We start from the raw sequence: 13,207 nt of genomic DNA, 5'->3' as shown, positions 1-13,207 counted from the left end.
GACACGACCCGCGAAGCAGAGAACCCGACCGCGGCAGTGGGCGAGCCGCGGAGCATTATTTCATGGGAGGCCAGTCCAGCCATTCCGCTTAGACAAGGCGAAGAACCGAGGCGCATGAGCCTCGAGGCGGCGGCACAGGCATGTAGAGCGTGGCACGGGGAGCACGCGACAGCGCAGCGAGCCACGGAACGGCACGCCAGCAGCGCGAGCGCGACGCGAGTGCGGCACGCGCAAGCGCAACACGCGTGCGACGGAGATTTCCCCAAACTTCTCATCCTCTACCAAGCTCGGGCTTTTCCTCCCCAAGTTCTCCTTGCCGCCGGCCCTGTTGGCCCGTCCAGAAATTCACCCGCCGGCCATCCCTTAGGCCGACGTCCACCAACCCCCACCTCCCCCTCTCTTCCTCCTTGGAATAAAGAAATTTCTTAATTATGAGAGGCTCACAATTAATGACAATTCAAATTCAAAATTTGAATTTGAATTAGCATTAATTACTCCTTAAATTCGTCCCTCCAATTAAGCCAATAACCATTAATTTAAATCTGAAATTTAATTTCAGATTTAAATCAATTAATCATTTAATCCTCACAATTAATGACAATTCAAATTCAAAATTTGAATTTGAGTTAGCATTAATTACTCCTTAAATTCGTCCCTCCAATTAAGCCAATAACCATTAATTTAAATCTGAAATTTAATTTCAGATTTAAATCAATTAATCATTCAATCCTCCCAATTAATGACAATTCAAATTCAAAAATTGAATTTGAATTAGCTTTAATTACTCCTTAATTTCAGATTTCCATTCTCTCTCCCCAAATTGATTTGAGCTTTAATTAATCTTGCCACCTAGGCAAGTATATGGCATTTACGTTTCACATCATAAATTGTCTTATTATGTTGTATAAAATAATTATTTATAAATGTTATCGAAGAATATTTTTTATTTCTTTCATTAAATAATCTTTGATTTAATTATATTTTGTGTCAATTTTTATGCATAAATCCATGAGAAAACTCCCTCTCATTTCATTTAACTAAGGAGATGTCCGAAGACTTATTTTTCATTAACTCTATGTCCACATATGAAGAGGAAGAAATCTGTAAGACTCGCAAAATTATTATGCCAAAAATGCTTTTGTCTTTTATGCGCAGGCGATGAATTCAAAGCCTCATCCGGCTTCCCATAATAATAAAAAAGCAAATAGAAAACAAACAAATAGATCTTTGCGTCAAAACATTCATTTTTCTAATAATTTATTCCTAATCCACCACGCATTTCATCAACTTTGTTTGGCCTCTTAACACATGGCATACTCATTGGGAACCTTCTCATTCCTATAAATAAAAAACGTTTTACAAACCCCTTAATCACAACTAGCAAACCATGTTGCAACTTCCTAATCTCCTTCTCTCCTTCCTCCTCATCTTCTTCTCCTTCCTTCTCCTCCATCTACTCAAAACCCCAAAGCCAAATCTCCCACCAGGCCCATGGAAACTCCCCATCATAGGCAGCCTCCACCACATCTCTATCAATGCCCTCACACACCACTCTTTTCTCTCCCTGGCACGCAAATACGGCCCTTTATTTCATCTAAAACTAGGCCAGATCTATTTCATTGTCGCCTCATCCTCCTCCACTGCCTCTGAAATACTCAAAACACACGACCAAATCTTCGCATCTCGACCCACCATGTTAGCCGTCAAAACCATTGCCTACAACTCCATTGGTATTGGCTTCTCCCCTTACGGTCCTTACTGGAGACAAATGCGTAAGATATGCACTCAAGAGCTTCTAAGCTCAAAAAAGGTGAAGTTTTTTGGATTTATAAGAGAAGAGGAGTCTTTGAAGATCGTGGAAAGGATTGGTAGGGGGAGTGGATCGATGACATTAAAGGTGAATATGACAGAAATTTTTATGGACGTATTGAATGTGAATATAATGAGGGCAGCATTTGGGAAGGATTGGGAGAGTAACAGGGAGAGATTTTTGAAGGCGTTAAAGGAGACGATGATGTTGCTGCCTTTGTTGAGGCTGGCGGATTTGTTTCCTTCATTGGGGTTTGTGATAAGTGTGTTAGATGGGTCGAGGGCGAGGATGAAGAATACAAGGAGAGAGATCGATTTGATTTTGGACGAGATAATTGCAGAGCATGTCATCAAGAGGGAAGCAAAGGAAGGGGATGGAGAGGAGGATTTTGTTGATATTTTATTGAGGGTGAAGGAGAATGGCGAGTTTCAAATTCCGCTAGCCGTAGAGAACATCAAAGCTGTCATCTTGGTAAGAGCACAACATTAATTTTGATTATCAAGCAGTCAATTGAAAAAAAAAGAGTTTAATAGTTAAAAAACAATACAATTATTTTTTATTTTCATTAATCTATATCATCTTAAATATATATTTTTTGTAAGGACATACTTGTGGGGGCAACTGAAACTACATCTGGGACGTTAGATTGGGTGATGACAGAGCTAACCCGACATCCAGAAATCATGCATAGAGCTCAACTTGAAATTCGAGAAGCCCTTAGAGGAAAAACAGTAATAGAAGAAAGTGACATAAATAAGCTCGACTATCTAAAAATGATCATCAAGGAAACTTTGCGATTGCACCCTCCTCTACCCTTGCTAATCCCTAGAATTTGCAACAAAGAAACTAAGCTTTTAGGGTTTACCATACCTTCCAAAAGCTGGGTGGTGGTGAATGCATGGGCCATTGGAAGAGATCCAGACTATTGGGAGAATCCTGAGAGCTTCAATCCAGACAGATTCAAACAATGTACAGTGGATTTCATAGGGGCAAATTATGATTACATTCCATTTGGTGCTGGGCGTAGAATATGTCCTGGGATGGGATTTGCTTTGGCTGGGATAGAGCATTTTCTTACTCTTCTGCTCTATCACTTTGACTGGGAGCTTCCAGATCCAAAGGTATTTGATGTTGATGAGGGATTGACTGGCTCAGCAAGGAGGAAAAATGATTTATATTTGCTTGCCAGGCCTTATTCTCCAATATCAGACGTGTGATTTTCATTTTTATCATTGTCATTAGCTTTGTCTCTACTGTTTCTGTAAGCTTTATGAACGGATCTATCTTTGAAAGGTCTTCTGATGCGGACATCTAACCGTCAATCAACGGCTGTGATCGTCCTACGTTATCTTAAATTTTTATTTGTAATTTTTATTTTAATTTTACATTTTCCGTTTTTACCCTTACTTAAGGGTCTAATCTTATATAAGCCCTAGGGGCATGATCGTCTTATTTTAGTTTTTTTTATTTATGAGGCCTATATATAGAGGTCCTTGCTACTGTATTGGTATGATGAATTATTAATAAAAAAAGGTTTGCGCTTGTGTTCTTTGGAGAGAACTTGGGAGAGATTTCTATGGGAGGGAATCAGAGCTTCCACCAACAGCAGGATGGGTCCGGGCTCGTAGCTTAAAGTCCATTGGAGAAGGGAAACGTATTACCCGTCAGCTGCAGGATGAGTCTGTGCTCACGGTTATATCTTTCTTTCCCTAAATCATTTTCTCCTCCTCCCTTGACCGCCGGCCAGAATTCCCCACTAGACATCGCCCAATTCTCCCACAAACCCCTCCACCTCCATAGCCGGCTGACCACCTCACCCCTAACCTCTTCGCTCCTTCATTCTCCTTCGTTTTCCTAAATTAGGTTGAAGATAATTTGAAAAGAAGTTTTAATTCAAATCTAGTTAGTTTGAAATTCAAAGCCTTTCTTAAATTACTAAATCTATTTTTGGAAAATTCTTCAAATCAAATTCCAATTAATTTGAAATTGTATTTGATTAAATCCTTTCTCCCTTAATTGAAGACTTGATTAATTTTTATTTCATTTCCTCCCATAACTAGCCCCTTCTCTCTCTATCCGCTGCCCCTTCCCCTTTTGCTCTTGATTGGAGTCAATCTTGCTTGATAGCCTTCTTTCCTATTGTGGATGTATTTTAATATGAAAAGCATTTGAAGTTAAATTCAAATATATTTCAATTTCAAATTATTTCCCTAATTCAGTTATCTTATTTTAGGAAAGTATTCAAATCAAACCTATTTCAAATTCAAATAGGATTTGATTTAAATATTCCTTCCTAATTTAAGGTTTTCTAGTTGACAAGCATTTAAATCTCTCTCCATAAACTCCTATGCCCCTCTTAATGTTGCCAACCCCTCACCCCCTTAGTTATTTAATTCCTTAATTAGATATCCAATTATGAGATTTAATTAACCACCCCCTTTTTCTCATTTAATTTTAATTTCAATTTTCAAATCCCCCACCCCATCCGTGCTACATCATATTGTTTAGGTATAACATCAATATCATCTTTTTTCATGAAGAAGTATGCTTTTTGAAGTTAAAAATAGTTTATTATGAATATTTTCTAAAATGCAGAACTAGTTGTTGACCTAGTATATAGAATAGAGCAACCATTTCAATAGAATAATAGTATCAGCTAGGCTAAATGCCAATGGCTAACGAAGGAATCTATTTAGGGCATCTCCAACCGAAAACCCCATTTTTCACTCAAAAATGTCATAAAACTTCAAAATGCGGTAGTTAATCTCCAATGAAACTCCATTTTTCTTTTTTCAAGCGCTTCTTTGTGAAGGTAACCATCTCTCTCATGTTTCGCGCGCTTCTTGCGAAGCTAAGCAGAGTGCGAAGGTAATCGCTTTTTTTGGCATAGGAGAATAGTCCGACGCCAATATTGACGTCATATTATTCACCTACCGATTTTTTGCATGAGATTTGAAGTTCGAATGTAGCGATTCGCAGACCACATACAATGGTATGCAATTCACTTGGAGATGATCTCAGCAAACTAAAAAGAATAGTTTCAAGTTTTGAATTTAATTTTGTCAGTCTTTTTTTTTCTTTTGAAAGATGTGATAATATCTTGGCATTTATTTTTGGAAAATATTATTTTGTTGTTGTAACGGTTATGCAATCGTCACGATAGATTTCAGTATAATTTGATTATGAAGAAGTATAATCATATTGTTGCCATGATAGAAAACTTATAATTTTGACACGTTGATACTGCCACGACTCGACCTAACTGTAGCTCGAACTATTAGGAGACCAGAGAAGAACTCTCAATCATGATCAAATCTAAAAGATTAGAGATGCTACCAATACATTTATAGTTCTCCTCAAACATCTATAATCTATTTAGAGAAAAAAAAAACATTCAAATTATAAATAAACCAACATACAACCACTAATAATCCATTAGAGGAAAGCATACAGCTGATTAACACTTATTAGGATTTTACACTCACTAAACATTATTCAGCCTAAAGCATAAATTCATAGGATTATAAAATATTTGTTGAAGATAAAAAATAATAACATAAAAATGTGAACAATGAGGAAACTAGAAAAATATCAAAAGTTATACATAAAAGTTGTCAGAACATCAATATATCTTATTTTTTCCATGAAATTCATATGAAATATGAGAAATCAATCGAAAAATGAAACAATTGAAATCAAAGATAGGAATAATGGTCTACCTCATATAGAGAAAAATTTTCAACTGTTCTGGTGTAAAACAGCAAGGTGATGGATAAGATGAATGACTTACAGCGATAGGAAGCTCTGCAGAGAAAGCAATTGAGAAATTAGAGTGCCTATTGTAGCGAAAGATGGTGGGATCACCTGAATATCTTCAATGTCCTTCATTTACTGTATTGATTTACTGTATTGTGGAAGAAAACTATGTAACAAGATATAATAAGACGGGTGGACTCATCATGTGAAGATAACTAACGAATGGATGTAATTCTGTGCATCAAATCAACCACAAAGCAATCACCATATGGTACATTTGGTGTTCTAGTACGAGATATAACTACAATGTTTTTCCCATCAGCTTTAAGGTAGCCCTGCTAGCTCCTCTGTTGCCTTAAACAGCTTTTATAATCTTTGTTACAGCTTTTGTGCAACTAACTTAGCTCGTTAAACACGGAATATCCTTACTATTCCACGACCAAGGTCCCTTTTGGTAATCACGAGTTCCTTCAACTTGTGTTAAATCTCTTGTAAATTTTGAATTAGGCTCAAAAAGTAATGAATTCAAAACATGGGGTTCGTCAAAGATGGAAGGGAGATCGACATCAGCAATGCTCTCATTACGATGAAAAATAAGTGACTATAAGAAAATATATGCGCACCGGAATCCTCAAATTTGGAGGTACCATGGCCGAAATGCTTTGCCTCCAGAGAAAACCACGTCGGCGGCAGCGTCTTCTTTCCCTCGTCTAAAACCGCACAAAGCGGCACCCGAAAACAACCGAAGAAACTGCTCCTCACTGCCGTCGCATCTCGCCTCGTAAAAAGTCTTCACCTCGACCTCCTCCTCCCCAGTACCCTCCTCCACGCCGAACAAAAACTCCTCATTCCAAACAAAGCACCGATTCCCCCTCACCGTCTTCGTCCTCGAATTGTGATTCCCCGCCCTCAGTTTCGCACGCGCACGTAATGCAAGTGAGAGATTCGAAGAAATGCCGCATAAGAGGCAGCGTGAGAACTTCTAGAATTTGGAGATTGAGAAGTTTCGGAGAGTGGTGTATGGTGATGAAGAGAAACAAAACGTGGAGGGCTCGGGAAGTGACAGGGCGAAAGAAGCGGAAGACATGGATGCTGCGTGGTCTTTCAATCCATTATGAAGCGGATACGTATGGCTTTTTGCTCCCGGTCGGCTCATATGCAGATTCGTGTAGCGCTAGTTTATTAAATCAAATTCAAATCTAATTTAGAGGGATTTTCATACCTATCACTTTTATATCATTTTTCTATCATGCTATTTTTTTATATCTAACATCTAAAATTTTAATATTATAATTATCATATACCACTTTATAAATTTTAATATTTCATTTATTACACCCATATTTAATCTTTTAAGTGATAGACAAAATATTAAAAAAATTTATACTAAATATGTAAATAACATGATATAAACATACATACATACATATATATATAGTATATATATATATATATTATTATATATATATATATATATATATATAATATATATAATTATATATTAAAACCCCTATAATTTATCAAAGTCCGACAAATGAATCTATCACTTAGTGGTTGGAGAATTTTTTTTTCTTAATTAGATTATAAAAGTTACAAATAATACCATAATAATTTTTTTGGTTCAAATTTTTAATTTGTATGAATTTAAAATAATTGAATTTGCATTTAGATGAGTATATAATGGGAGTCACCTATCTCAAAATATAAATGAACCATTTTAGATCAAAGAAGCACATGCCCCGAAGAAATTATTATGTGAGGTCCAAACACAGAGTTACATCTAGACATGGGAGTATTCATAGTGTGTGCACACTATATATAAAAATAAAAGTACACTGTGTACACTCACAGCCCATACATAACTCTGCGACCACCAACTACTTTTTACAAATCCATGCTTAGATTGCATCATGTGAAACAGGCTCAAGCCAAAACTGACAACCAAAGGGAAAACATACTACAAATGTACTTGTTATCATTAAACAGTAACGAATGCCAGATTTGTAGAAGCATAAAACATACAATTCCCTTGTGCACTAAATAGCTGGGAATTTCAATAAAATGTCAGACCTTCGGTTACAAGGAAGATTTGCTTGAATGAAAGTCAAGTAGCAAATGCATTAACGAATCTGCAGAACAATTATTTTAACTGTTGCTCGATTCATCTCCTATATCACCAGCTTTCTTTTTATCTGAAGCTTGAGAGTTGGTGCTCTCTTCACAAACAGAAGTGTTCGCCACCTTAACTTCGGCATGAATATTTTCTGTCTCTGAAGTTCTTCCGAGTTTGGATTCGCTCTGATGCTCACTGCCCTCTGCCAACTTAACATCTGAGCTTTCCATGGCAGAGTTTTGAGTGGATACAGTAAGAATTCGATGCACATCTTCATATATAATTTCAAGCTGTTGGAGATTTTTGCTTAAATTTGAAGCAGCAGAACTGTTGCCAAAATACGCATGGAGAGCATCCGGGGTGTTGGATTCTATTACCCCGCACATCTGAAGCAACAAAATAATAAAGGATGATTAGCTAACATACATGGGATGTAGTAGTAGTAAGGACCAATTTTCAAACTTGACTGCTTACTCCATTGTAAAGTCTAATCATCTCGAGGCGACCGCTATTATCATCACAAGCAGATTCCTGCAGATCTGTAACCGAAAGCTAAATTAGAAACAAGTTGCAAAATAATAGGGCAAATGTGACAAGCAGCAAATCAACGTTATGTGTGGTCATCAAATTAAGCAAACCTTGGGGGCTACAAGTGGAGAGATTATTCTGTGCGGACATTAGACACAGCTTACCGTCCAGAGAGGAATCAGGTGCAGCCACGTCAAGCAGGCTTATTGGATTCCCTTAGTATTCAACTTAAGCAGAATTTTCTTGGTAAGTATTTAATCATTGGGCTCTGGACGGCGTTCGGCGTTCGCACATAATAATTCATCCTACAAGTGAGCGCACTGCAACCAAGAAAATTCTATATTTGTTGACCTTCCTAAATAATTAAATACTTACAAGAGCTTATAGTTCATGTAGATGTGTTCCAATAAGCCTTAGGAACCCTAAGTTTGAGTTTGGAAAGGTATGAATTGGTGTAGAAAGGGCTAGGGTTGGCTAAACATGGAAGACTCCATTTAGCTGAGAGAATGTAGGAGAATGTGAGAAAAACATGTTGTGAAAACTCGTACAACATGTGAGTCAATAGGAAAGCTTAGATAGTCAGCCCTCTTTTGGGAGCCAAATATAATGCTGGATGAGAATGAATCTTAGGCCGAGCAATAATCACAACATCTCATCATCCCATCACTTTATTGCTCTAATGTGACATTGACAATATTAGTGTGCATGCGGACTTAAGACCATCCAAAAGATGATACTTGATTGCATACTTTTTTAGCAGCATAACCATATATATTTCCATAGGAGGCATCTGTTATATCTAATCACTATTCACAAACCATGCTAAAGGAATGAAATGACCATACTTGCTCAATCTGTCAACCACCACTAAAATCACTGTAACCCCCTCATATCAGGGTAGCCTATATATGAAGTCCATGGTGATCTCCTCCCACACTCGGTCTAGAAGAGCTAGGAGTTGAAATAGTCCCCCTGGTGCTATAGTCATGTACTTATTTCTCTGGCATACCTCACACCTAACTACAATCTCCTCCTCACCCTTGTGCATTCTCTTCCAATACAATTCAGCTGCCAATCTCCTGTATGTCTTCTGCACATTGGAATAGCCTCCAACAGCGCTCCCATGGAATTCTTGTAGTATGTAGGGAATATGAATCGAGGTTCGTGGCATCACAAACCTCCCTTAGTACAGAAGTCTCTCTCCCATTAGGAATAGCTTGGGTGGCTGCTCTTATCTTTCAGTAGATCCATTCTAATCTTCATCAGCTCAGCATCCTACACACTTTCTTCTTTGATAACTCCCCAATCTACCATCAATGGTATCGAAATGGCCATTTCCTGGAGCTCCCCCATACACCTAGATAAAGCATCAGACAGCTTGTTCTCCAATCAAGGCCTAATTGGATCTCAAAGTCATAGCCCAGCAGCTTGGACAACCACCTTTGATGCTCCTCAGTCATCATCCTCTCTAACAAGTATTTCAAGCTCCTTTGATTTGTCCTGACAATGAAATGCCGGCCTAACAAGTAAGGTCATCACTTATGGATTTACTAAAACGATGGCCATTAACTCTTTCTCATAAACTGACTTCGGTCTTGCTCAAGCTGTCAATACAAGGTTGAAGTAAGCTATGGGTATGTGATTTTGCATAAGTACTACCCCCAATTCCTACCCTGAGGTATCAGTCTCTACTACAAAAACCAACCTAAAATCTGGTAGGGACAACACTGGTACTATGGTCATGGCCTGCTTCAATCTCTCAAAGGCTTGGATAGCTCTCTCCTTACAAAAAACTATCATTCTTCAACTACTCTGTCAATGGGCAGGCTATGGAACTATATCCTCTCACAAATCTTCTGTAATATCTTGTCAACCCATCTCAACTCTCTCAAGTTCCTAGGTAGAAGAAAGTTCAGCATTGCCTTGATCTTGGACTGATCAACGGCTACTCCCTGCTGAGATACCACCCCAAGTATTCCACACTGGCCTGTGCAAACCAAAACTTCTTCAAGTTGGCCATTAGATGTTGTTCCTGTAAAACCCTTAAGACTACTCTCAAATGCTCCTCTGTTCTGCTTTACACCAAGATGTCATCAAAGAAAACCAATACAAACTTCCAGAGGTATGGTCTGAATATCCTGTTCATAAGGGACTAAAAAGTGACATGGGAGTTGGTGAGGCCAAACAACATCACTAAGAGCTCATAATATCCCTCGTGTGTTCTGAATGCAGTCTTCGGGACATCCTCCTCTATCATCTTGATCTTATGATAGCCCGACTTCATATACATCTTGGTGAATACTATTGCACCACATAGCTTATCCAATAGCTCATCGATCACCGGAATGGAGAACTTATCCGGCACAATCTCTTTATTTAAGGCCCAGTAGTTCACACAAAATCTCCAGCTCCCATCTTCTTCTTGACCAATAAGACTGGGCTATAAAAAGAGCTCATAGCCTCACACTTGCCAGATGATCTCCACCTACAACATCTCTCGGATTAGCTTCTCAATCTCATCCTTCTAAATTTGGGGGTAGCGGTAAGGTCAAACACTAATCGGTGACACCCCCTCCCTCAGGGTGATGGCGTGCACCTACTACCTTGGTGGTGGTAAGCCTTAAAGTGGTTGAAAAACTCACTAAACTGTTGTATAAGTGACTGTACTGAAAGAGGAATGCCACCCCCTTCCTCTAGTCCGATCCCTTCTAAGCTCTGCAGTTCCACCAGAATCCTCTCCCCACCTCCTGTGTGGCCTTGGCCATGGTTTTGAGAGACACCATGGCCTTGGACAACTCTACATCTCCACGGATCATTACCCTTTGTCCCCCCGCCATCAGCTCCATCGTTAATGCTCCTCAATTGACCTTGGTATCTCTCAAGGTCTGCAGCCACTTCATCCCCCGAATGACATCAGTACTCTCTATCTTCAATGGGAGAAAATTCTCTCTCACCTGAACCCACTGCATAGTCAGTACAACTCCCCAACACGCTTCTCTACCCATCTCCACCTTCCAAGTGCCCATCATCATCCTATATCCCCTGGTGTACACCAATTTCACCCTCAACTGATCACTGACCTGGTTGGAGATAAAACTTTGGGTAGCCCCACTGTTGATCAGCACCACCACCTCTTTGTCTGCTATTTCTCCTTGACTTTCATGGTGTGATTCAGGGTGAACCCCATCACTGAGTTTAAGGAGACTTCAACCATGTCAAGATGCAGTTTTTTCTTTCTCCTCTACCACTGTTTCGCTCTCACCTCTCTCCTCAGCCTTCTCATCATCAAAGATGGTGAGAACCTCAAGAGTTCGGTCTTTACACCTATGCCTTGGCGTGTACCTCTCATCACATACGAAGCACAATCCCTTTGCTCGTTTCTCTTGTAGTTCCTTCTCAATGACCTTCTTGAAGTTTCCCCCGAATCCCCCTCCTCCTACAGGTCTCTCCTTTTGGGCCTCACAAAGGCTTCCCAGTGCTGGTCCTTTGGGAGCCAAGAAAGTGATGGTCATCCTACACGAGCCTCCTGAACTGTTGCCTTTAGCTCCTCTCTCCAGGTACTTTTGGTCCTCCACTAGCTACGCTAGCTCCATAGCCTATCCTTAGTCACACGACCTCATCACTCTAATAGTAGCCTGGATCTTAGGCTTGAGCCCCTTCATGAAGTTCCCCTTCAGCACAATCTCAAACAGCCGGTCAAGTCGGCTGGCTAGGTACTCAAACCTGTCATGACACTCCACAGAAACCTCCTGCATTAGAGGGAATAACTTCTCATAGAAGTTCTCTCCCCTGCTGGTTTGGAAATGTTCCAGTAAGAAGTTTTTGAATTTCCTCCAACTCCAAATGGGTCGCCTCATCTCTCCACAGGTACCATACCAATGCCTTCCCCTCTAAACAAAGGCCAGCTGTCGTCAACCTCTCCTCCTCCGTCAACCTGTTGATGATGAAATACCTATCTACCTTATAGATCCACAAATGAGCCTCATCACATTTAAATATAAGCATTTTTAGCTTCCTTACCCTCGCATCACCTCTGTTTCCCCTTAATCCCCCATGGCCTTCCATTCCCCGAATAGGAGGTGCTCCCCAAGTTTCCCGATCTTGTCTACTGCGCTCATATCCGAACAGTTCTTCAAAATCCCCCTTCATTCTCTCAAATCAGAACCCCTGCGCTCATACTCCACCCCTCTTCTTGCAAAAATAACACTCATTCGCTCATACCTAATATTCATCTCCTCCCTGGAAATAGGCTCTAAAGGAAACATCTCATATTCTCCATCCAAAATCTCCACCTCTTGATTTTCTCTTCCCCTAACCGGATTAGGGGTTCCTCCACTTTCTTGGCCGCCGGTGGCCTCTTTCGTCTATGATGTCGTCGTTTTGAGTTTGAATTTGAGCAACTTCTTTAGCATTTCTTCTACGATGGTCAACTTTTCGTCCATTTTTTCATGGATGGATGCAAATTGATTTCCAATTCTGAAATCTTTTCCACAAAATCTTGTTTCAATTGGCATGTTTCCTCTTCCAACACTTTCACTTTCCTTTGACCATTGGTTGATGGGCTTTGATATTAATTTGTTAGGAAGTAATAATGTAAAATAGAAAAATATCCCACTGAAAATAAAAATTATGCAACTCACCAAGCAGATTTTGAGAAGGTAGTAGAGGAATAACAGAAAAAAACACTCTTAATTGGATAGTTGATGAAAGAAAACAAGCAACGTACAATAGATCTTCAATTTTAGAGGAATATCCGGCTCTCTCATTCCCTAGCCGACGACTAGAGCCCAAGCAAACTAAGGGAGATATCAAATTTAAGTCAAATTCAAGATGCCCTAACCTTAGGAAAACATACTACTTAATGCATACAATCCAAAGGGATACTAAATAGCTCGTACTTTGAATTTCCCCCCCTAAATCCCTCCAAAAATCTTCCTAATGGGTGCTGCTGGGCCCCACGGTTTGGGCAGCAACAGGAGGGGGTGGAACTTTGTTCAGCC

General features: G+C 39.5%; 4 protein-coding genes across 8 annotated transcripts in view; 2 read left to right on the top strand and 2 right to left on the bottom strand.

The window, feature by feature from the left end:
- The window catches only part of LOC110102594 (premnaspirodiene oxygenase-like), a 30,916-nt gene extending 27,812 nt beyond the window's left edge, over positions 1-3,104 (top strand). The window contains exon 2 of the mRNA XM_020830993.2: positions 2,413-3,104. Coding sequence (XP_020686652.1) covers positions 2,413-3,027 — 615 coding nt within the window. The 3' untranslated portion in view covers positions 3,028-3,104. The remainder of the gene's footprint in view (positions 1-2,412) is intronic.
- Positions 1-6,652, bottom strand: part of LOC110102595 (C2 and GRAM domain-containing protein At5g50170) — a 32,877-nt gene extending 26,225 nt beyond the window's left edge. The window contains exons 1-2 of one of the 3 annotated variants that reach the window (XM_028695458.1): positions 6,190-6,652; positions 5,530-5,701 (exon numbers count right to left, since the gene is read on the bottom strand). The gene's annotated coding sequence lies outside the window, so the exon portion shown is untranslated. The remainder of the gene's footprint in view (positions 1-5,529; positions 5,702-6,189) is intronic. The other 2 variants (XM_028695459.1, XM_020830996.2) reach the window with 2 other exon arrangements.
- LOC114579797 (cytochrome P450 71D8-like) lies at positions 1,381-2,442 on the top strand. Its single transcript, XM_028695461.1, has one exon. It carries the CDS (start codon positions 1,388-1,390, stop codon positions 2,297-2,299), a length of 912 nt encoding a protein of 303 aa, XP_028551294.1. The 5' UTR covers positions 1,381-1,387; the 3' UTR covers positions 2,300-2,442.
- Positions 6,653-7,353: 701 nt separating the features above from the next.
- The window catches only part of LOC110102592 (CHD3-type chromatin-remodeling factor PICKLE), a 97,784-nt gene continuing 91,930 nt past the window's right edge, over positions 7,354-13,207 (bottom strand). For all 3 annotated transcript variants that reach the window (XM_020830978.2, XM_020830979.2, XM_020830980.2), the window contains 2 exons: positions 8,154-8,218; positions 7,354-8,065 (listed from right to left, as the gene is read on the bottom strand). In XM_020830978.2, coding sequence (XP_020686637.1) covers positions 7,712-8,065; positions 8,154-8,218 — 419 coding nt within the window. In that variant the 3' untranslated portion in view covers positions 7,354-7,711. The remainder of the gene's footprint in view (positions 8,066-8,153; positions 8,219-13,207) is intronic.

This window comes from Dendrobium catenatum, unplaced genomic scaffold (genome assembly GCF_001605985.2).
Source record: "Dendrobium catenatum unplaced genomic scaffold, ASM160598v2 fragScaff_scaffold_637, whole genome shotgun sequence".
NCBI lineage: Eukaryota > Viridiplantae > Streptophyta > Magnoliopsida > Asparagales > Orchidaceae > Dendrobium > Dendrobium catenatum.
The sequence above is the reverse complement of the archived record's forward strand: the minus strand, read 5'-3'. Positions and strand labels throughout refer to the sequence as shown.